Source organism: Ursus maritimus, unplaced genomic scaffold, assembly GCF_017311325.1.
Source record: "Ursus maritimus isolate PB19 unplaced genomic scaffold, ASM1731132v1 scaffold_17, whole genome shotgun sequence".
NCBI lineage: Eukaryota > Metazoa > Chordata > Mammalia > Carnivora > Ursidae > Ursus > Ursus maritimus.
In genome coordinates this window covers 18,345,098-18,369,485 of record NW_024424119.1, presented here as the reverse complement: position 1 = coordinate 18,369,485, position 24,388 = coordinate 18,345,098, and the positions used below count along the sequence as shown (strand labels likewise).

General features: G+C 35.6%; 1 protein-coding gene across 2 annotated transcripts in view; it reads right to left on the bottom strand.

The window, feature by feature from the left end:
- The window catches only part of IFT74 (intraflagellar transport 74), an 80,781-nt gene extending 58,730 nt beyond the window's left edge, over positions 1–22,051 (bottom strand). Inside the window, exons 1-8 of one of the 2 annotated variants that reach the window (XM_008695080.2) lie at positions 21,888–22,051; positions 19,477–19,615; positions 15,939–16,074; positions 13,654–13,702; positions 12,048–12,146; positions 11,825–11,885; positions 3,371–3,430; positions 1,960–2,021 (exon numbers count right to left, since the gene is read on the bottom strand). In XM_008695080.2, the coding sequence (XP_008693302.1) occupies positions 1,960–2,021; positions 3,371–3,430; positions 11,825–11,885; positions 12,048–12,146; positions 13,654–13,702; positions 15,939–16,074; positions 19,477–19,596 (587 nt within the window). In that variant the 5' untranslated portion in view covers positions 19,597–19,615; positions 21,888–22,051. The remainder of the gene's footprint in view (positions 1–1,959; positions 2,022–3,370; positions 3,431–11,824; positions 11,886–12,047; positions 12,147–13,653; positions 13,703–15,938; positions 16,075–19,476; positions 19,616–21,887) is intronic. The other variant, XM_008695081.2, reaches the window with a different exon arrangement.
- Positions 22,052–24,388: the final 2,337 nt, after the last annotated feature.

Here is a 24,388-nt window from a genome sequence, read left to right as displayed (position 1 = left end):
AAACTTCATGAAGATAACTTTTGTTCTTAATTTAAATTTCTGCTTAAAAGGGTCAGGAGAACCAATTACACTCAGCCTCAACTACAAACTACAGATATTAAGAAACTGCTGACATTCTAGGACAAATCACCATATTTTAAGAACTTTTTTCCTTAACTAAATAAACCAAATAGACATAAAAGCCTAAGACAGTCTTAAATTTATAATATGTGAGTTATCTTTCTGGATGAAATATATATAAAACATATACATATATTTATAAATCTGACCTGAATACTATATAACTGCAGATAAATATGAAATAAATGAGGACCTTAATGTTCTAAACTCTTGTTAGATGTTCAACAGACTACAGTTCATTATTTACTTTTTAGGTACCTAGGGGAGTTATTTTATGTATGGTAAATGATATATATTTGCTAAATGGTTCAAAACCAGAACAGTAAAAAAGAAAGTTTTCAAGAAAGAGCTTGGTCACCATGAGTATGTAATTTTCTTTGTAAATGGGAAGAGACTTCCAGTATTTATAATTTTTAAGGCAGTACTTTACAGCAGTATCAAATGACAGATAAAGGAAAAAGAGGTTCCTTTATTTTTAATCAACAAAGAAAAATCATATTTATCTTTCAAATGTTTTACCATTACATGTTAATTTCCTTTTCTTCATCAAATATTTACTTTATATGCATAAGTGATAGGACAGTATATTTGGAGTCACAGAATTTAAGTGATTTTGATTAATTATTACTCTTGCTCTCAAAGAGATTAAGACTGATAAAATTCTGAGACAAAATATGTATGGGGTGGGTGTACACAAAATAGCTTATGTTTTATGTTTGCATTGCCTTGGACAATATTTAATTAAGGCCAAAAATCAATGAAAAATAATTACATTAACGACTGTTATTTGAATATTTATGTCCCTCCAAAATTTGTGTTGCAATCCCAGCCCCCAAAGGTAATGGTACTTGTAGGTGCAATCTTTGGGAAGTGATTAGGTAATGAGGGTGGAACCCTCATGAACAGGATTAGTGCCCTTATAAAAGAGATCCCACAGACACCTTCTACCATGGGAGTTTGGAGGAAGAAGATGCCTATATGAACAGGAAAAGGGACCTCAGCAGAATGGGACCATGTGGGTGGCCTGAGCCTGGACTGCCCAGCCTCCAGAATTGTGAGCAATAAATTCCTGTTGTTTATAAGTTACCCAGTTTATGGTATTTTGTTATAGCAGCCCAAATGGACTATGACAACTACATCACATCTACCTATTACCTTTGTAGGCCTTTGTAACTACCACACCACCACTTATTACCAAAGTCAAAATTATTTGTAATTGGATTTTTAACCATGTTATATAAAAAGATGTATACACATATATGCATTAATATAACTATTAATTATAAATTAATAATTGAGTAATGAAATAATGTAAACAGCTCACTAATAATGTGCAATTTTATTAGACTGGGCCTTGAATCTCATAATTCAAACTAGTTAAAAAGCCCAGATTAAAATTATAAATGGTAGAGATGAAGATGTTCTCATCCATCTTAGATTTTAAACTACTTGAAAGAGAAATTTTATTTATCTAATCTAGTTGGTTATTTTTTTTATCCAAGATTTGGGTACTTAGTGATAAATGATAGTAATTTTATTTACTCAGGATTTGGATACTTAATGGTAAACGAAAATAACAGATGTGTAAACAATAAAATTTGTATTGCAAATATTCAATTTTTTAAAATAAAATCCTGGGTGGCTCAGTCAGTTGAGCATCCAGCTCTTGATCTCAGCTCAAGATCATGAGTTTGGGCCTGCACTGGGCTCCACACTGGGTGTGGAGCCTACTTAAAAAAAAAAAAAAAATGCAAGGGAAAAAAGAGGAAATGACTTCAAAGTTAAACTACCTAATTCAGCTCCTTAGAAATGTTTGATTTCTACACAGATTGTACTTACGCTTGTCTTTCAGTAAATATGATATCCATATTTTGTGTTTCTCGATCATTTTGAGCTTTAAGCTGAAGGAAGAGTTAACGGAGAAGTTAGTGATAAAAAATTACCATTAAACTGAACTACTTCTTTAAAAGTTACTCTGGTCATGAACTAATTGAGAGATTATTATAATAATCCTAATGCCACATGCAAAGTTAAAAAAAATATGCAGTATTTATTTCGCTTAACAAACTACAACCCCCCAAAAAGGAAGTCTTTTTCACAGGCACTGTAATCTCACACCAAAAATATTCACCACTCTTTAGTGACCTCTCGAATAATCCAATGTAAACTTAATTTATGCAAATAGAATTTCTAAAATTTATTGGGTATTCAATAGTTGATTAGTAATATATTGATTTTAGACCAAACACAAGTTTTATCCTTAAACAGAATTTTACCTGAGTACTCCTACTTGACTCTACCTGTGCATATTCAGCCTAGAATTTGGTTCTATCCCAAACAACTGACAGAACACATAAAGAAGTCTCCACATTTTACATGTGGTATTAAAAATATATTTTTAAATTGGGAATTCTCCTGTGTTTTAAAGCTAAGACTAATTTCACCAAATTATGTTTTTAGAACCCCAATTTAGAAAAAAGTCATTTTATAAATTTTATGCTTTCACAGAATACTCTGTGTAAGTTACAAACTATATCATAAGCTATATAAAAGTTGTAAAAATAAATTGTAAGTTATATAAACTATAGGCTCTATGTATGTTATTTTCTTCCAAATGTTTGTAATCAAAAAAGTTAGCTACTAATATTTTTTTTCTACCAAAGAATCTAAGAACACTGAACACAAATTCTCATTTATCAATCAAAAAGTAAATTATATCTGGCATCATATAGTAACTATTCACTTTTCTCTCTTACAAAATTTTGTAAAGGTGGTATTGTATTTCCAGTGAGTACTCAGCTCCATTTGTGCAAAAATTAAACCCAATGTATTCCAAACTAATTTATATACAAGGAAATATAGATGAGATTCCCTAACTAATGTGTGTGAGATTGGTTCAATCTAGCCTTGTAGAAAGACACTAAAGCATTCATTAGGAAAATCTGACCAAGAGGAAGGAATTTAAAAAGAGCAACTGAAGGGACACCTTGCTGGCTCAGTAGAGCATGCAACTCTTGATGGGGTTGTGAGTTAAAGCCCCATATTGGGTGTAGAGATTATTTAAAAATAAAATCTTTAATGAAAAAAAAAGCAACTGAGGGAACTCAACTGTGAAAATAGTATTTAGGATGAGAATAATACCTACTGTAATGTGTGTTAAGTTTTATCAAACTATTTCTAGATATAAATGCTTTGTATTGGAGGATATGATCTATGTAGGTCTACTGCTTATACCTATAAATTTTCTTACCATGTTGTAATCATTCATTACTTCTTCCATTTCAGTATTGGTATTAAGTTTATCTACCAACTAAAAACAAAGATACAAAAAAACCACTCTATTAGTCTTTATAAATTTTTTCTATAATTCGTAAATTGGTATTCAATCTTACAAACAAAGAGTAGTCATTTTAAGTATTAATATTTCCAAGTATTTTATCTTCTAAGATACAAACAAATACTGAGCTAAGTATATACTATGCATTTGGCCAATCAATAAATCACATTTTTAGGGTGCATAGTGAGCAGTAATAAACTACTTTACAAAGATTGTACATTAGAAGAGCTTTGCCTGCTTTGAAAAGATGTTTGACCTTAAAAGAAGTGTTTGAAGATGACAAAAGTTTGGGGAACCTGTGTCTCTTCTCCCCAGCAGAAAGGGTATTAACATATTTATAAATTTATACCAGTGAAAATGCAAAATTATTTTCTTCGTCTTCTAAAAACTAAAACAAACAAAAAAACCACCCCAATGGGGTAAGGCACCATCAGAACACCAGAAAGCCTACCTCAAAAAATTTGGCAATAATAGAAATAGCTAACGTATTTACCTTGTGCCAAACATTATTCTGGGCCTGCTGAATGTATTACTTCACACAGTTTTAACAATTATTCCACAAAGTAGATACTACCCACATTTTGCCCATAAAGAAATTTAGCAAGTTGTGGAGCCAGAAATTGAACCGGAAAGCTACTAAAAGCAAGCTATTTGGATAGAACTTTCTAAAAGACTAAGCTTTATTGATGTACTATGTGTTAGTATATAGCATATTTCACTTCTGATATGAATAAGTGCTACTAAGACCTAACATTTGAGATCTCACTATACGTTAGATATTGGCTAAATGTTTTCCCTCTATTAGGTGTTAGTTCATTATCCTACAAACAACATATTTTACACATTATTAATATTATCATACTAATTAATTTACCTAAGACATCCCACTACAACTAAAAATGGCTCTTATCTAATGTCTGTTAACCATAGAGAGCTGCAAAGCTTCCACTCTAGTGGAAATAGTATCAGGCCTCTTTTAACAAGCAGACCAGAGCACATCTAGTTAAAACCTGCCACACTCTGGCCAAGGTCCAAACACTCCCCACTGCAGGCAAGAAGAAACTCTGCAGAGGACTGACCTGAAGGAATGAGCAGCCAAAACACAGCAGCAGAGTACACACAGCATACACCAGAAACACTTGCTTACGCACTAAGCCCTGGACAGTATAAGACCCCTTTTTAATAAAGCATTACTCTCAGGAGGAGGAAATATAACAGGCTTTCCCAACACACAAAAGAAGACAGAGACCTAGACAAAATACTGAAATGGGATTAATTCCTCCCAAAAGAAAGAACAAGAAAAGGACATGGCCAAGGATTTAATCAAAACAGATATAAGTAATAAACCTGATCCAGAATTTAAAGCAACAATCATAAGGATACAAGCCAGGCTTGAGAAAAGCATAGAAGACACCAGGGAGCCCCTTACCACAGATATAAAAGACCTACAAACTAGTCATGCTAAAAGAAAAAATGCTATAACTGAGATGCAAAACCAAATAGATGTAATGACCACAAGGATGGAAGAAGAAGAAGAATGAAAAAGTGATAAAGAAGAGAAAATTTAGGGGTGCCTGGGTGGCTCAGTCGGTTGTCTGTTTTCAGCTCAGGTCATGATCCCAGGGTACTAGGATCAAGTCCAGCATCCAGCTCCCGGCTCAGCAAGGGGCCTGCTCCTCGCCCTCTGCCTACCACTCCCCCTGCTTACATTCTCTCTCTCTGTCAAATAAATAAATAAAATCTAACTAGGGATGTAATGTATGGTGACTAACATAACAAAAAATTATTATTAAAATAAATAAATAAAAAAATAAAATCTTTTTTAAAAAAAGAAGATAAGGGGTGCCTCAGTGGCTCAGTCGTTAAGCATCTGCCTTCGGCTCAGGGTGTGATCCCAGAATCCTGGGATCGAGCCCCACATCGGGCTCCTCCGCTGGGAGCCTGCTTCTTCCTCTCCCACTCCCCCTGCTTATGGTCCCTCTCTTGCTGGCTGTCTCTCTGTCAAATAAATAAATAAAATCTTTAAAAATAAATAAATAAAAAATAAATAAAAAAGAAGATAAAATTATGGAAAATCAAGCAGAAAAGAAGAGTGAAAGAAAAATATTTGATTGTGAATGTAGACTTAGGGAACTCAGCTATTCCTTAAAGTGTAATAACAAACTTTTTTTTTTTTTTTAAAGATTTTATTTATTAGAGAGAGGGAGAGCGTGTCCATGCAAGCACAAGCAGGGGGAGCGGCAGGCAGAGGGAGAAGCAGGCTCCACATTGAGCAAGGAGCCTGATGCAGGACTCAATCCCAGGATCCTGGGATCATGACAGAGCCAAAGGCAGACGCTTAACTGACTGAGCCACCTAGGCATCCCAAGATTTTATGTATTTATTTGTCAGAGAGAGAGAGAGAGAGAATAAGCAGGGGGAGAGGCAGGCAGAGGGGGAAGCAGGTTCCCCGCTAAGCAAGGAGACTGATGTGGGTCTCGATCCCAGGACCCTAGGATCAGGACCTGAGCTAAAGGTGGACGCTTAGCAGACTGAGCCACCTAGGCGTCCCAATAACATTCTTATCATAGGAGTCCCAGAAGAAGAAAAGAGGGAGAATGGGGCAGAAGGTTTATTTGAGCAAATTACAGCTGAAAACTTCCCTAATTTGGAGAAGGAAACAGACATCCAAAAACAGGAAGCACAGAGAACTCCCATCAAAATCAACAAAGGTAGGCCAACACCAAGATTATCATAGTAAAATATGCAAAATACAGACATAAGGGAAAAAATCCTAAAAGCAGCAAAGGAAAAGAAATCCCTAACTTATAAGGGAAGACAAATAAGGTTAACCAGCAGACCTCTTCACAGAAACTTGGCAGGCCAGAAGAAGGTAGCATGATATATTCAACATGCTGAATGGAAAAAATATGCAGCCAAGAATACTTTATCCAGCAAGGTTGTCATTCAGAGTAGAAGGAAAGATAAAAGAGTTTTCAGGACAAACAAAAACTACAAGGGAGTTCATGACCAGTACACCCACCCCACAAGAAATATTAAAGGGGACTCTTTGAGTGGGGAAAAAAGACCAAAAGCAACAAAGACTAGGAAGGAACAGAGAAAATCTTCAGAAACAACATTTTAACAGGTAATAAAGTGGCACTGAATTCATATCTATCAATAACCACTCTGAATATAAATGGAGTAAATGCTCTAATCAAAAGACACAGGGCATAGAAACAGAAAAAAACCAAGACCCATCTATATGCTGCCTATAAGAGACTCATTTTAGACCTAAACACCCCTGCAAAGTGGAAGTGAAGGGATGGAGAACAATTTACCATGCAACAGACCTCAAAAAAGAGCCAGAGTAGCCATACTTATATCAGACAACTAGATTTTAAACCAAAGACTATAACAAGAGATGGAGAAGGGTACTAAATCATAATTAAGGGGTCTATCCAACAAGAAGATCTAACTATTGTAAATATTTATGCTCAACTTGGGAGTACACAAATGTATAAAACAATTAATAACAAACATAAAAAAAAACTCCTTGATAATAACAGAATAATAGTAAGAGACTTTAACACCCCACTTACAGCAATGGACAGATCATCTAAGCAGAAAAACAACAAGGAAACAACGGCTTGAATGACACATTGGACCAGATGGACTTAACAGATATATTCAGAACATTCCATCCTAAGGCAGCAGAATACACATTCTTTTCAAGTGCACATGAGACATTCTCCAGAACAGATCACATACTGGGTCACAAATCTGGCCTCAACAACTACAAAAAGACTGAGATCATACCACATATATTATCTGGCCACAATGCTATAAAACTGGAAGAAGTTAACCACAAGATAACAAGAAAAAATTTGGAAAGACCCAATACATGGAAGTTAAAGAACATCCTACTAAAGAATGAATTGGTTAACCAGGAAATTTAAGAAGAAATTAAAAAAAAAAATGGAAACAAACAAAAACACGATGGTCCAAAACCTTAGAGATACAGCAAATGTGGTCAGCATATAGCAATATAGGCCTACCTTGAAAAGCAAGAAAAATCTCAAATACACAACCTAACCTCACACGTAAAGGAGTTAGAAAAAGAATGGCAAATGAAGCCTAAAGCCAGCAGAAGAAGGGAAATAATAAAGATTAGAGCATAAATAAATGATATGGGGTTCCTGGGTGGCTCAGTCAGTTAAGCATCCGACTCTTGATTTCAGCTCAAGGTCTTGAGACTGAGCCCTGAGATGGGCTCCACGCTGGGTGTGTAATCTGCTTAGGATTGTCTCTCTCCCTTTCCCTCTGCTCCCCCCCATGTGCTTTCTCTCTCTCTCTCTCTCTCTAAAAAAAAGGAAAGAAAGAAAGAAAGAAAGAAAGAAAGAAAGAAAGAAAGAAAGAAAGAAAAAGAAAGAAAGGATATAGAAACAAAAAGAGCAAAAAAACCAATCAATGAAGTCAGGAGCAGGTTCTTTGAAGGAATTAATAATACTGATAACCCCCTAGCCAGACTTATCAAAAAGAAAAGAGAAAGGACCCAAATAAACAAAATCACAAACAAGAGAGGACAGATCACAACCAAAACCACAGAAATACAAAGAATAATAAGAGAATTTATGAAAAATTACATGCCAACAAATTAGGCAATATGGAGGAAAGGATAAATACCTAGAAACATAAACTACCAAATCTGAAACAGGAAGAAATAGAAAACTTGAACAGACCCACAACCAGCAAAGAAATTGAAGCAGTAATCAAAACTCTCCTAATAAACAAAAGTCCAGGGCCAGATGGCTTCCCAGGGGAATTCTACCAAACCTTTCTTTTTATTATAATTACTGGATAGTATTATATCCACTTAGTTCTTTTTTTTTTTTTTTTTAAGATTTTATTCATTTATTTGACAGAGAGACAGAGAGAACAAGTACAAGCAAGGGGAGCTGCAGGCAGAGAGAAAAGGAGAAGCAGACTCCCCACTGAGAAGGGAGACCAGTGCAGGGCTCAGTCCCAGGACCCCAGGACCATGACCTGAGCTGAAGGCAGATGCTTAACCAACTGAGCCACCCAGGTGCCCCTCTACCAAACATTTAAAGAAGAGCAAATGCCTACTCTTCTCAAACTATCCAAAAAATAGAAATGGAAAGAAAACTTCCAAACTCATTCTATGAGGCCAGCATTACCCTGATTTCAAAACCAAAGACTCCATTAAAAAAGAGAACTACAGGCCAATATCCCTGGTGAACGTGGATGTAAAAATTCTGAACAAAATACTAGCAAATCACATTCAACAGTACATTAAAAGAATCATTCACCATGATCAAGTGGGATTTATTCCTGGGTTGCAAGGGTGGTTCAATATTTGCAAATCAATCAACATGATACACCACATTAATAAAAGAAAAGAACCATATGATCCTCTCAATAGATGCAGAAAAAGCATTTGACAAAGTATAGCATCCATTCTTAATAAAAAATCTCAGCAAAGTAGAGTTAAAAGGAACATACCTCAACATCCTAAAAGCCATATATGGTAGACCGACAACTAATATTATCCTCAGTGGGGAAACCTGAGAGCTTTTCCTCTACAGTCAGGAACAAGACAGGATGTCCACTCTCACCATTGTTATTTAACATGATACTGGAAGTCCTAGCCTCAGCAATCAGACAACAGAAAGAAATAAAAGGCACCCGAATCGGCAAGGAAGAAGTCAAACTTTCACTACTTGCAGATAACATGATATCCTATGTAGTAAACCTGAAAGACTCCACCAAAAAAATTGCTAGAACTGATATACCAATTCAGTAAAGTTGCAGAATACAAAATAAATGTACAGAAATGTGTTGTATTTCTATACAATAATGAAGAAGAGGGAAAAAAAATGAAGGAATCACTCCCATTTACAACTGCACCAAAAACCGTAAGATACCTAGGTATATAAACCTAACCAAAGAGGTGAAAGATCTGTACCCTGAAAACTATAGACCCCTGATAAAAGTTACTGAAGATGACACAAAGAAATGGAAAAACATTCTATGCTCATGGATTAGAAGAACAAATATTGTTAAAACGTCTATACTACCCAAAGCAATCTACACATTTAATGCAATCCCTATCAAAATACCACCAGCATTTTTCAGAGGTAGAATAAACAATCCTAAAATTTCTATGAAACCAGAAAAGACCCCGAATAGCCAAAGCAATCTTGAAAAGAAAAAACAGAATTGGGGGCATCAGGACTCTGAATTTCAAACTATATTATAAAGCTGTAGTGATTAAGACAGTATGGTACTGGCACAAAACAGACACACAGATCAGTGGAACAGAATATAAAACCCAGAAATGGACCCACAAATATATGATCAACTAATCTTCAACAAAGCAGGAAAGACTACCCAATGGAAAAAAAAAAGTCTCTTCAACAAATGGTGTTGGGAAAACTGGACAGCAATATGAAGAAGAATGAAACGGGACCGCTTTCTTACACCAAACACAAAAATAAATTCAAAATGGATGAAAGACCTAAATGTGAGACAGGAAACCATCATAATCCTAGAGAACATAGGCAGTAACATGTTGGACATCAGCTATAAGCAACTTCTTACTAGACACAGGCAAGGGAAACAAAAGCAAAATGAACTATTGGGACTTCTGCAGAGTGAATGAAACAATCAACAAAACTAAAAGACAACCTTTGGAATTGGAGAAGGTGACATATTTGTCATATGCAAATGACATATCTGACAAAAGGTTAGCATCCAAAAATCTATAAAGAATTTATGAATTCAGGGCACTTGGGTGGCTCAGTTGGTTAATCGTCTCCCTTCGGCTCGGGTCTTGATCCCAGTGTTCTGGGATCGAGTCCCACATTGGGCTCCCTGCTCATCGGGGAGCCTGCTTCTCCCTCTCCCTCTGCCTGCCGCTCCCCCTGTTTGTGTGCCCCCACTCTCTCTCTCTGTCAAATAACTAAATAAGGGGCGCCTGGGTAGCGCAGTCGTTAAAGCGTCTGCCTTCGGCTCAGGGCGTGATCCCGGCATTCCGGGATCGAGTCCCACATCGGGCTCCTCCACTGGGAGCCTGCTTCTTCCTCTCTCACTCCCCTTCTGTGTTCCCTCTCTCGCTGGCTGTCTCTCTGTCACACAAATAAATAAAATCTTAAAATAAATAAATAAATAAATAACTAAATAAAATCTTAAAGAAGAAAGAACTTATGAATTCAACACCCAAAAAACAAATACTCCACTTAAGAAAAAGGCATAAGATATGAATAGACATTTTTCCAAAGAAGACAGATGGCTAACAGATACATGAAAACGAGCTCAACATTACCTATCATCACGGAAATACATACAAAACTACAATGAGATACCACCTCACACCTGTCAGAATGGCTAAAATTAACAACACAGGAAACAACAGAGGTTGGTGAGGATGCAGAGAAAATGGAATGCTCTTGCACTGTTGTTGAGAATGCAAACTGGTGCAGCCATTCTGGAAAACAGTATGGAGGTTCCTCAGAGAGTTAAAAATAGAACTACCCTATGATCCAGCAATTGCACTACTAGATATTTACCCAAAGGATACAAAAGCACTGATTCAAAGGGTGACATGAACCCTGATGTTCACAGCAGCATTATCAACAATAGCCAAATTATGGAAAGAGCACAAATGTCCATTGACTGATGAATGGATATCAATTGATGAATGGATAAAGATGTGATATACACACACACACTGAAATATTACTCAGTCATAAAAAAGAATGAAATCTTACCATTTGCAATGACATGTATGGAGCTACAGTGTATTATGCTATGTAAAATAAGTCAGTCAATAAAGACAAATACCATATGATTTCACTCATATGTGGAATTTAAGAAACAAAACAGATGAACATAGGGGAAAGAAAAAAAGAGAGAGCAAAGCAAACCATAAAAGAGACTCTTAATGATAGAGAACTAAGGGCTGATGAAGGGAGGTGAGTAGGGATGGGCTAGATGGATGATGGGTATCAAGGAGGGTACTTGTGATGAGCACTGGGTGTTATATGTGAGTGATGAATTACTAAATTCTACTCCTGAAACTGACATTACACTCACTGTATGTTAACTAACTAAATTTTAAATAAAAAATTGAAACATTAAAAAAAAAGACAACTGGCAGAATGCATGTCAATCGGTTAAGCCAAATTATTTCTGGGGAGGGAAATGAGGGAAAAAGCAAAGTGATACTTTAATCTGTACACTTTCCCTGTTTTCAATCTTTCACCATAAGCATGTATTCATGTATTATTTGGTATTTAAAATAATACATTTTTAAGGTGGCAAAAAGCAATAAAAATATTCAAAAAAATCTCAGGAAAGAGCAAATACCATGTTGTAGTCTGCTAGTTGTCCTTGAAACTCTTTGATTTCAACAGCTAAAGTCTCAGCTCTGCAAGCATAAAACAAATATTCATAAACACATAAATAAGAAGAATATCACAAACATTATGTTTAACTATGAATTCAGTATTAAACTTCTGAAATCTATTACATTAAATGTTGCCTATTAATAAAAAAGGTCTTGTATAATTTTAATGCCAAAATTACTCACCTCTTTTCATATGACAAATATACTGAATTCTCTTGATTGTACATTTCTATCTCTTTCTGAAGTTTATTAATTTCTGTTGTAAGTTCGCTTATTTTACTTCTAAATGAAAAGAAATTAGAAAGTCAGCAATATTTCTAACCCAGAAAAGAGCTTTTCTAGTCCAACAAAACAAACTTCTCATAGATGTGTAACAATATAAACTATTTTGTGAAATTTCACTAAAGAAAGAAAAACAATTTATGTGGCTTATTTAACTAGAATGAGGCATATCCCAAATTTGATAAGAAACTGAAAGAGATTCTCTAATCATTGAGATGCAATAGGACCAGAATGTAAGCCTGGTCAAATGAACTATCTTTAGACAGAAGTAGATGCTTAATTGTCACCCTTACAGCTCCTGCTACCCTCTAGGACAGGGCTTCTCAAAAGCAGCACTATTGACATTTTAGGTCCTAAAGAATGGTCTGACCGTGGGGAAGGGGCTATCCTGTGCACTGTAGGATGTTTAACAGTACACCTGGTCAAGTTATCAGTAGCAGAACCCCTCAATCCCAGTTGTGACAACAAAATATGTACCTAAAAATTGCCAAATGTTCTCTAGGGGGCAAAATCACTGCCAGTTGAGAACCACTGCTATAGCATCAAATAATTACATCTAGATAATATAATATAATAATTATATCTAGAACTACTTTTTTTATGCAGAAGCACAAATCCTGGAGAAGCAAGGAAATGCAATGATGAAAAATAGTTCTGTATGTTTTCCTTCTTTTAATTAAGAAGTGGCTGGATAATAAGAGATGCTATATAACTGATGGCCTCACTATTTTTTTTTGCTGATGTTAGTTTAGCTTAATGCTAACCTTAATGGACTGATGGGGAAAACCTACACTTCTCTTTATTGCCTTTTAGAAGTTTGAGAATCATAAAGGATCCTGATAATTGAGAAATGAAAGAATCCAGGATAACTGAGAAAGAAAACAGGACTTTTAGGACACGATTAGAAGGATGGATTAAAAGAAATGGAAGTAAGAGAGAAAGAAGATCTAGATAATGAGCCAAGAGGAAAACAAAGTAAAATGGGAAAATGGAGATAGGACAGTACGACATCTGAGCAAGAAAAAGGTAGGTAGAGAATAAGAAAAAAGTTCTCAATTTAGAACTTCATTCTTAAGAGTCACATGATAAACCTTTTGAATTAATTAAATTATGTCACATTTGGAGCAATTGACCAAATATACATTTATGTAAAACCCTACACTAGTTAATATATCATAAATAAGTATACATTTTCCCTTTCTTATTAGATACAACTAGTGACATGTCAGTGGTATGAATAATATATTTCAGAGTAATTAGTGAAAGAAGCATAAAAGATTATTCTTATCATTTTATGAAAAATAGTGAACATAAACAGCTCATATACATGCAAATATATACAATTTAAAATCTCGGCCTAATTGTATTATCACATATATTTTGTTAACACAAATTAACCAGAAATTATATTAGAACACAAAATAATTCTTAGAACTCAAAAGACACCTAGTTATCTTAATAAGTACCAGAGTTAAAACTTCATGACCATACATAGGAAAAAACATACCGAAGAAGCCCAAGATAGTAAGATTTGTCTAAAATTTGCCTCTGGGGACCTAAAAAAAAAAAAAAAGGTTTTTAATTATTACTGTTCAGTTTGGAAATGCCACCAAAATAGCAAAGCCAAAGCAGAACCACAGTTACACTCCACAGTTCTGACAGTCTTTATTTATGCCCCAATAAATTTGATAATCAAGATGAATCATTAAAATGGTAAAGAACAGTGGGGCACCCGGCTGGCTTAGTCGGTAGAGCATGTGACTCTTGATCTCAAGGTGAAATGAAAAGAGAGTATCTTAGCATCATGTCATAATGGAAACTTGAATTAAGACCACAAAAATGGGACTAGAGGTAGGGCTGTTAAGACAAATAGACTCTACAGGTCAGGTGGACTGAATGCAAACTAAGAAAGTCTAGAACAGGGTTATCTAAGAGAACCTTTTGCAACAATGGAAATATTCTGTATCAACACTGTCCAATAAAGTAGCTACGTGGGATTATTGAGCACTTGAACTGTGGCTGATGCTACTAGACAGCTGAATATTTATTTATTTTATCTAATTTTAATTAATTTAAAAATAAATAGCTACATGTAGCTATTGATTATCATAATGGACAGTGCAGATTTAGACTGTGTATTTCTCAATGCAAGAGATTATGATTTTTCATAATTTGTCTCAGAGATCTTTTTTTCAGAAACACGATATTATTTCAGTTATTTCAGTAGGAATAAGAATATAGTCCTAGGCTAAATGTCCCAAACCTTGAGAGATGAAGTGCTCTGCAATGTGGGAGAGGTAAGGGTAGAGAGCACTGACTGTGAGATGTATGCTCAGAAGAGGGAGAAAATGTGTTAGAGTGGGAAATGGGGCACCAGAGCAGGTAAGAACAAGTTACAGCAGATAGTGCATAGCGCTAATAATCAGAACTCTTTCATGTAAGACTCTGAAGTATACTGGTAGTAACTATCTTAACTGATACTGGTTCTGTTCTGAAGGAGAAATCTATAGAGTAATAAATATTTGATAAATTATCTATAGCAATTTTTAATAATATAAAATGTACAAACATTTCTGTGAATACATTTTTAAAGACTAAACAATTATATAATTTTGACACTTTTTCCACAATATTGATAATTATTAAGCAAGCATTTCTAAACAATTGTTTTTTAATATTCAGCAAGCTAAGCAGTATTACAATAAAGAAAACTTCTCAAAGGCATTGCACCTTACATTATACAAGAGTGTATAATATCTTATAGTTACTTTTTTCCCAGTAGAATATCTTCATCCCTGATAAGTCATTTGTCACAAATACAGAAAATAAAAAACTCATTATAAAGCAGTTCACCATGGTTTGATTTGTATATATCACAGACCAATTTTTTGAATCTTAACACGTAATGTACTATTATGCCTTTTTAAACACAGACAGAGGCATAAGGAAAGATGCAGTAAAAATCTATACATTAGCCTTATTTCCTTATTTAGGGAGTTATATTATAATGAAGCATTAATTATTAGAAAATGTAACACTTCTTGACTCATTTCTCATAATTACATAAATATCTTAATAGTGTGATTTTTTTATATCAAAACGTATTTCAAAATATTTCTATGTAGTACTAGAATCTAATTTTCATTCCTGAACTTTTCTTCAAATTATTTCAAATTTCTTCAAGTTATAACAAATTCCATGTTCAGAAAAATGAAGATTAAAATAGCTCACATATGTATGTACTCTCTAGTTCACAATGTATTTTCACATTCACTTTTTTATTTAACCCTAACCACAGTTTTGTGAATCAAGGAATAAAAATTGAATAAAATAGCTTTTTTATAATTCTCATTTAGCAATAAGGTACCGTCATACTTTTTTTTTTTAAGATTTTATTTATTTGAGAGAGAGAACACAAGCAGGGGGAGGGGCTGAGGGAAAGGGAGAAACAGACTCCCCACTGATCCCTGCTAGATCATGACCTGAGCCAAAGGTAGATGCTCAACTTACTGCGCCACCCAGGTGCCCCTGTAATACTTCTTATATAAAATATACTCATCTTGTGGCGCCTGGGTGGCTCAGTCCTTAAGCGTCTGCCTTCGGCTGAGGTCATGATCCCAGCATTCTGGGATCGAGCCCTACATCAGGCCCCATGCTTGGCGGGAAGCCTGCTTCTCCCTCTTCCCCACTCCCCCTGCTTGTGTTCCCTCTCTCACTGCCTCTCTCTGTCAAATAAATAAATAAAATCTTTAAAAATATATATATATATACTCATCTTCTTAAAATAGATACCTTTCATTCCAGTTTTCATTCCACTCAAACCTTGTTGTGTTACAGGACGGTCAGCAACTTTGATTTGAGAAGAGAGAACTCCTCCTGTCCCTATGGGACCACCACGAGAGCCTGGTCTTGCTGTTCCAGGTGGCATCTAAATGAAAAACATGACTCTAGTTTTAGTAAACTAGAAAAATACTACACCTCCTACTACTGTTAAGACTGCAAAGAATATTTTTTAAAAATTAAAATCCTATTTAATTTGTAAAATATTCCTTATATTTTTGAATTTCTGAAATATGAAATATTATTAAATAAAATTCTTTAACATTTAAAATTCTGTGAACATTAAATAGCACATTTCTTTAAAATTTAAAATTCTAAAAAAAATTTTTATTGTGTCAACTATATTTCAAGAAAAATAAGGTTAAATGAATAAATAAATACATTTCTATGTGCAAACATTATTTATAACACCCCTAAATTGGAAAGAAACTAAATATACACATATTTGTCCTTATTTAAACACCGGAAATGGTTGAATAACTTGTAATATATAAAAAAATAGTTTATAGAACAGTATTCATAATTCCATTTTGTAAAACAAAGTCTGGAGAATTACATAAAAAACAGTAACAATGGTTATCCTCATATAATATAATGATATTATAGTTCATTTTTATGTTATCCTTTTCACAATTTGGTATTTTCAGCATTATTACAGTAAGTATACATTACCTTCAAAATAAAAAAGAAATTTTCATTTTTAAATTGAAATTATATATAATTCCATCACAAGATAGCCAAATAAGAGTTAAAGGATTACATTATTCAATAAGCATTCATATTATTACTCCACATGATTCTCTATGTCAGGTCTTCAAAATCCAATATAACATTATACACTCTGCGGAAAGAACAAGAGACTCCCTTCTTGGGGCATCTAGGTGGCTCAGTCAGTTAAGCATCTGCCTTCAGGTCCCGGGATTGAGGCCCCGTTGTCCAGCTCTCTGCTTCTCCCTCTCCCTCTGCTCCCCCACCCCCTTGTGTTTTCTCTCTCTTTCTCTCAAATAAATAAATAAAATCTTTGGGGAAAAAAAAGACATGTCAGTTCATACAACATGGACAGGTTGGGAAGGTATGAGACAACCCGAAGCTGTTCCAAGTTATCATTCTTATGTTTATCTTCCACCCTTTCTTTCCTTTTTCCCCACTCTCTGTCAAAGAATTAAGTAGTAGATTAAATATGTAGTAGACATTTTAGATAGGGATTGTATATAACCATTGTCATTCATTTTGATTGTCTTTAATACTGTTAGATGGTAGCCTCTAATCCTATAAGATAACATAATTCTTAAGTGATTCTGAGAATTACTTGGTAATTATTGTGGGGGCCAGCAAGAGTAAAACATACCAAAGAATATGCTGGACACAGAAACACTGTTAACCACAAATTCAAATGAAATGAATTCAGGATTATCCTGAGTGATCTTTGGAAGAGAATGCTAAATCTCTTCCTAGGTAAACTTTACCAAATAAAAATACAGAGAAGTATAAATTAAAATTACACACATTTAAAAGAACGAATAGACATATATGTACTCATATGAAAATATACTTATATTATTGAAAGTAATGGATAAGATACATAACAATGTATATAATATAGTCATTTTAGAAAATATTAAAATCATACAATCTCACATGCATGTGTATTAGTGTTTGTAAATGAACAGAAAAAAGTCTGGAAGGATACACATCACACTGTCGACAATAGTAATACCTGGGGTAGGAAGGAACTCTGACATTTTCCTTTGTATGTTTTACAGCAAGCATCAATATTTTAAAAACTACAAACATTAAATGGGTAAAGCACATGGCACTGAGTAGGTGGCCAATAAGTATCTGAATTCTATAAATATTTCATTAGCAAGCATAAATTCTTACTAAAATAAAAATTCTTAATAGCTCAAAACTATATATGTGAAGACTTTAGAAAAACCATGTCAGTGTAAGTTGATGATGTTAACAATATTACCTGAAACTCTAGAAAAACCAGAAAAATTTAAGAAAACCTGACTTTACCAAAATTTTTCCCTCCAAAAATTACTGTTCTTCTAATGAATTAAACACAGGACCCAGCATTATTTCTAGTTTGCAGTTAGCCTACTGTGTAAGCTTGATATACAAGGAGTTGAAACCATCAGTTGCAATCTTCAGAAAAATTAATATGAATATTTTGGCATATTATTTTCTTTCTATTTACATATAAATGTATATTTTTATGTTCAACTGGCACCACAGTGCTTTTTACACTTAAAACTATATTATAAAGATATATAATTTCCTCAAATCCTCTTTGAAAATAATTTTTAATGACTACTTAATAGCCTATTATAAGGATAGATATATCATAATTTATTTAAGATTTACCTGTGCTAATTTAAGTTGCTTTAAAATTTTCACTATTATAACTCTAATGAAACTGTAATAATCATCTTTACAGGATATTAGTCTATTTAGAATTATCAGTTTATAAAGTTTATCCAATTTTTTCTAATGTGGTATATGTTTCTCTTACTGATTTATGAGACTCTCCATTTCACATTAAGTTATGAACATTTTCTAGTTTGTTTCTAGGCTGCTGTGGCAACCAAAATACTGTTTTACTTATTATTTATAATGTATTTTTATATTAGAGCACTGTACTTTTCTCATTTTTGCTTTTTTATTGTTTTAGATGAATTTTAGAATAGTTTTATATTGTAATTTTGATTGAACATGTAATTTTCATGTAATTTTGATTGAACATAGGGTTCAGAGCCTTACTATAAAAAGAGCTCTTACAAGTAGGTAAAGTTTGCTTTTTCATTTTAAGATTTTGAACTCTATTTATGATATAAATGTTGCAAATACTTTTTACCAATTTGTCATTTTTAACTTCTTATGGTGTTTTCAATTTTAAAAAATTGAAATATATAAATATAAAAATACTTTCCTTTTCAGTACTTCGTGTTTGTTTTACAAAGGCCTAGTCCACACCAAGTTTATATGAAATAATCGCCTATATTTTCCTCCAGTACGTTTACAGTTTCATTTTGTAAATATAAAGTTTCTAAAACATCTAGAATTCTGTGTGAGGGAGAGGTCGATTTTTAAAAATAAATGGTTTACCCATTATTTGAAAGCACTACTGAATGCTCCATGCTTTTCCAACTATTTTGAAATGTCACCTTAATCATTATGTTCTTATGTATGTCTAATTTTGTTTCTCATCTCCTCCATTTCATTTGATCCAGGCACCAATAAACTACACCACTGAAATTACTGTACCTTTAAAATAAATTTGAATATCAGTATTAGCAGGCATCTTCTCTCAATAATGTCCTTCAGACATCCTCCCACATTTATACTTCTAGGTATTTCCCCCCCAAAATTATGTGTAATAGTATGCTGACAAAATAAAGAAAGAACAAAGAAAAATTATTATAGACAGGCTTTCCAACTTCTACCAGGACATATGCACAAGAATTCAATAGAATTGTTTGAAACTTACTCCAGTTGCCACTCGAATATTTCCTGATGGGGGTCGTATTCCAGAAGGAGGTCTTCCAGGCAACCCAATTCCACCTCGTGAAACAGGGCGAGCTGCAGAAGGTTTGTGATTACTGGCCATTGTTTGTTCTCTTTAACCACTATTTGGAAACAAGAAACAGTTCAATTCTTCTTTGGTATCTTCTATAGCAAGACACTGGACATTCACATAGCTTTCCTTTAAACATTTAATCCACAGTAACTTTTCTTGTGAATTGCCATTCCAAGTACCACTACAAGGCTAAACCTGCTTCATTTTGTTCAAGTTTGACATTGTTACATTTAGAATGGAACCATGAAATCATTTATTATGATATGCCTTCCTCAGTTCCCTATTTTCTTACTAAAATGCAAGCCCCTCTGTCTTGAGCTCTTCCCATATTCTCGTAAAATTTCTCTTTTCTGACATATCCAGCACCTTTCTTCTCTCCCTACTTTTTCTCTGGGCTCTTGGTATATGATTCATTCTCTTATATTCTCAACCCTGTTATCAAATACTTCATTTTACTCTTTGCTATAACAGAATCCCAGCTTCTCCCCAAAACACTTTCAGTAGGAAAGGCTGTTTTAGCTTCTCAATACACAAATCCAAAACAAAGGGAGTGCACAACACTCCCCTTGCTCCCCAGCGTCACTTTCAAAATATTATTATTCCAAATCTTTAAAAAAAAAAATGAACAAGACTCTCTTCCTTTGCAACCTTATTGCCTTGGATCTTTCCTCGTTGCTTTTATCTATGGACCACCTAATCTCTCCCTCCATCTTCACTAAAGTCTTTTGTACCTAGTTCATTCTCTCTATTTCAGTTCCACCAATGTCCTAGATGACTTTCACAGGGATACTGGATTCAATACCTAACATTCTAGGTCACCGTTCCCTGACCTAAATTTCAGTAACCATTTCAACTCCATTTCAGTCATCCATAGCTGTGGGTAGACCTGGAGCTTGTCATCACCTGGAATTGTTTCACCTCAGTATCAATCAAAATACTTCATTCTCTGACCTTAATCTCCACTCCTTATACCTATCTCATCTTTATTCTCACTGCATCTCCTTTTAAACCAGTTCCTTAACTCACTCATTCTCTCCCAGTTTTTCAGCCCCCTCCTTTACTCATCAGAATATATTATTTAAAGTTTGGCTGATAATTTAGAATAGCATTTTTCAGATTATGGGTCACGACCTATTAGTGGGTTGTGAAAACAATTTGGTAGGTTCTGATCAATATATTTTAGACGTGAAATAAAAAAATATAAGAGTTTACTGCACAAAGGAAGGGTATTTCACTAAATTTTGTTTCAGTTATGTTTACATAAATTTACACCTTAGTGAAAAAATATTGCTAAAAACTGCTAATCATCACTTAAGCCTTCAGCAAGTCCTAATTACTATTAACAGATGACTATAACAAATATAATAGCAGTTTGAAGTATCACCAGAATTACCAAAATGTGACAGGCATGAAGTGAGCAAATGCTGTTGGGAAAAAGATGCTAGCAGACTTACTTGATGCAGGTTTGCCACAAACCTTCAAATTGTAAAACAAAAACAAAACAACACAGTATCTGAGAAGCTCAAGAAAAATGAGGTATGACTGTTGTCAATGTAAAATTTAAGCCTATTACTCTAGCTTTCCTGATAACTTTAAGAAAATGTACAATATATAAAATTTCCACCTGATTGCCACTGCTTTACTGTCTTGGAGAAAGCTTAGCATTACATCAGTCCCAGAGGGTAAAATACAAAGGGTCATTAGTAACAAACATGCCACTAACTCCTGGGTCATTCACACAATGCCCACCGTTATTCACACAGAGAAGGCGCCTGGCCTTTGATTTCAGAAAAATGAGTGACACAAACTTTAGCTCTGACAGTTACCAGCTACATAATCCCCGCTGGATATGTTTCCTCATCTGTAGGACCCAAGTGTGGCAATGAGCTGTACCTTAGCGCTGTTGTGAAGATGACAGATACTACATATAAAACATCTGCCTCCGAATTACTGCTACCATTATCCTCCCTAAACCAGCCATTTTAACATATATGAAGAAGCGGAAAGCTGCGAATACGAGACAGAAATTTGTTACTTTGAGTAAAATCCCTCAGACCACAGTGAATTTTCTTTTTGAGGCTCTAGAATCCTTCTCTGGTCTCGCCTTGTCAGGTTTCCACAGGAGACTGTCTGAGGAGGTCTCTCCACACGCTTTCCTGGACTGGAGTCGGACTTCCCTAGCCTAGCGACAGGCTGAGGAGAACAGCTAAGAGGCGAAAAGTTCGGAAATATTTTCTTCGGAGCGGACCAGTTTCTCCTACGTGAGAAAACCGGCTGCCGAGGGACTGAGGGAGGGATAGATGAGACCTGGGATTTCTCACCTCCTCCGTCGCGTCAGGAGGGAGGTCGCAGCGGTCAGAAGAGCTCCAACTTCTTTCCGAGGCCGCCACCCCTGCGGAGCCCACCAGTCTGTCTCGGTACCCGTTGGCTCACTCGCGACTCCTCGCTCTCCCTCGCGCAGCTTTCCCAGACCCTCAGACCTAACCACTAGCGGCCCCGCGCGACTGCGTATCCCGGCAACGGAGGCGGGGCGGAGAGAGAGCCCTCATCCTGATTGGCCAATCTTCTGACTCTGCCCCGGTAACTACAAGCTAGGCGAGAGTAAACCGCTCTCGCGAGATTGGAGGGCTAATATTTGTGGCCGAATACCTTGGTGCTTTTCTGGAAGAAATAGGAGACGGCGACTTGGCTGAGAAAGAACATTTTATTGGAAAATTTTAGTGTTCTTTATAATTACAACAACCTCTCTGATTGTGTGCTCGACCTGCATTCATTCTTAGCGAGTTTTATTATGTCGCTATGTCACCTCACATGTGCTATCATTTAAAGTTATCTGTGGTAGGCAGCCTTGTACAGTCTTTTTACTTCTTATTAGAGATGATTTTCCTTTCTGTTAGGACTGCACAACATACACAGCATTAAGTATAGATGCGTTTCTGGTACCATCTATTCCTCATTTGGTTGGAAGCTTCCTATCTTTTAAGCTTACTTTCAGAGTTCTTTTGGTCCAAATTTGTGAGAAAGGATGAATTAAATGGACAGTAGTCTTAAAATAACTATTTTAGTATCAGTATTTAAAAAAAAATGTAAGAACTACTTCATCTCAAATCCCACCGATCTAGTAAGTAACTACTAGTTGGTTTTCTTCCAGTCTTCCTACAGAGTTAATGTGATTACAGCTATAATCATAACATACATATATATTGGACTTTTGACGTTTTTTACATTATTTCCAACTTGCATACATTATTTATATATAGATTTATTTTCTAATATGCTGCCTTCAAGAAGTTTAAAATGAATCTAATAGAAAATGAAATAATGTCATGTGGCTAACTTCTCACTTCAAGTTTGTAAGATATTTTTATGTAATTCTCCCATCTGAGCCCAACATATTTGTAATGGTCATTTATTATCCTTTTGGACACTGTAGTGAATGGTAGTAGCATTTGCCACTCCAGAATATGCCAGTTTTGTATAAGGATTATTTTGAGCTAAATGCAATTGGAAAGAAGGAGATACAAGAAAAGCTACCACTCCCCTATTTGCGTAAAAGCAGGACATAAATTTTCAAAGGTGTCCCTTCTTGCCTGTCTCTACCAGGAAGGACAAAAGTTAGTCATAGGAGACAACTTTAGACCCTTTGTCAGCCTAGAGACTACACGGAGACGTCTACATAACGAACTTCACTAACTGGCCTTCATCTACCGTTAGCTCCTCATATATTTGCCTCTCCGTAAGTTGCTGCCTCTAAAGACTTGAGGTCCTTTTCTTTTCTTCTGTAAACACTGTTCCTTTGTTAAGATGTTATATAAACCCAGACTCTAACCACCTTTTTGAGTACTCGTTTCTGAGTTTCTCTTGTAAATAGGAGATATACATGTTAATAAATTTGTTTTTCTCTTGTTGATCTGTCTTTCGTCACAGCGCCCCACGGAAAGCCTAGAAGGGTAGAAAGAAAAAAAAGATTTTTTCTTNCCCTACAACATCTGCTGCTCAACTACTCCGTACACAGAATTGTCTGAGAGAAGCTACTGACATTATGGAGATTTCTTCCTGAGTGCCTTCAGACACAAGGGAGGGGGATTCAGCATTTGTTATTTGTATGCAGATGTCACAGTTGGGAGAAATGTTCTAAATCTTAGAATTGCTTAACACATAAAATATTTTAATATTTTAGAGTACCAAAAACGCAACTTAATGTTCACAGGATTTAAGGCAAATGATTGATTACAACTTGGTCCCTAGCTCTCTCGTTGTAACTAAAAAACAACGTTTAGCTTGTGAAAATCTCCAGAGACTGCAGAGTAGGCTTGGGGCAATCTGGGCTAAAATGCCCTGACACAACGACCTAAGCAATCTTTTTCAACCACAAGAGAGCGCGCAGCCCCTCGGATCAAGATTTAAAATATCCGGATTCGGCGCCCCTGCGGCTCGGGTCCCACTGGCGCGTGGCATTGTGGGACTTGTAGTCCCGGTCCACATCTTGCACTACAGTTCAGCCAGGACTCGGAGACGACTCGGGCTCGGAAAGGACCTGGATTGGGGCGATCGGGCGAAACGGCCGGACGTTAGCTTTTCCTTGGCTGGCGGTCCGAGGCGCGGGAGGGAAGCGAGCTTCAGCTCGGCGTCAGCCTCAGCAGCCGGGACGCACACGCTTTGCGTCATGGCGGGCTGAGACCGATGATGAATTCCGGCGTGTATGTCAGGGTTGCTGTGTCACTCGGCCCGTTCGGCGCTCCCCTTTCCCGTCGCCCTTCCGCACCGGCTCTCGGGCTCTTCCGGTCCTCAGCGGCCTCTCACCTGCAGGCCACTCGCCCGC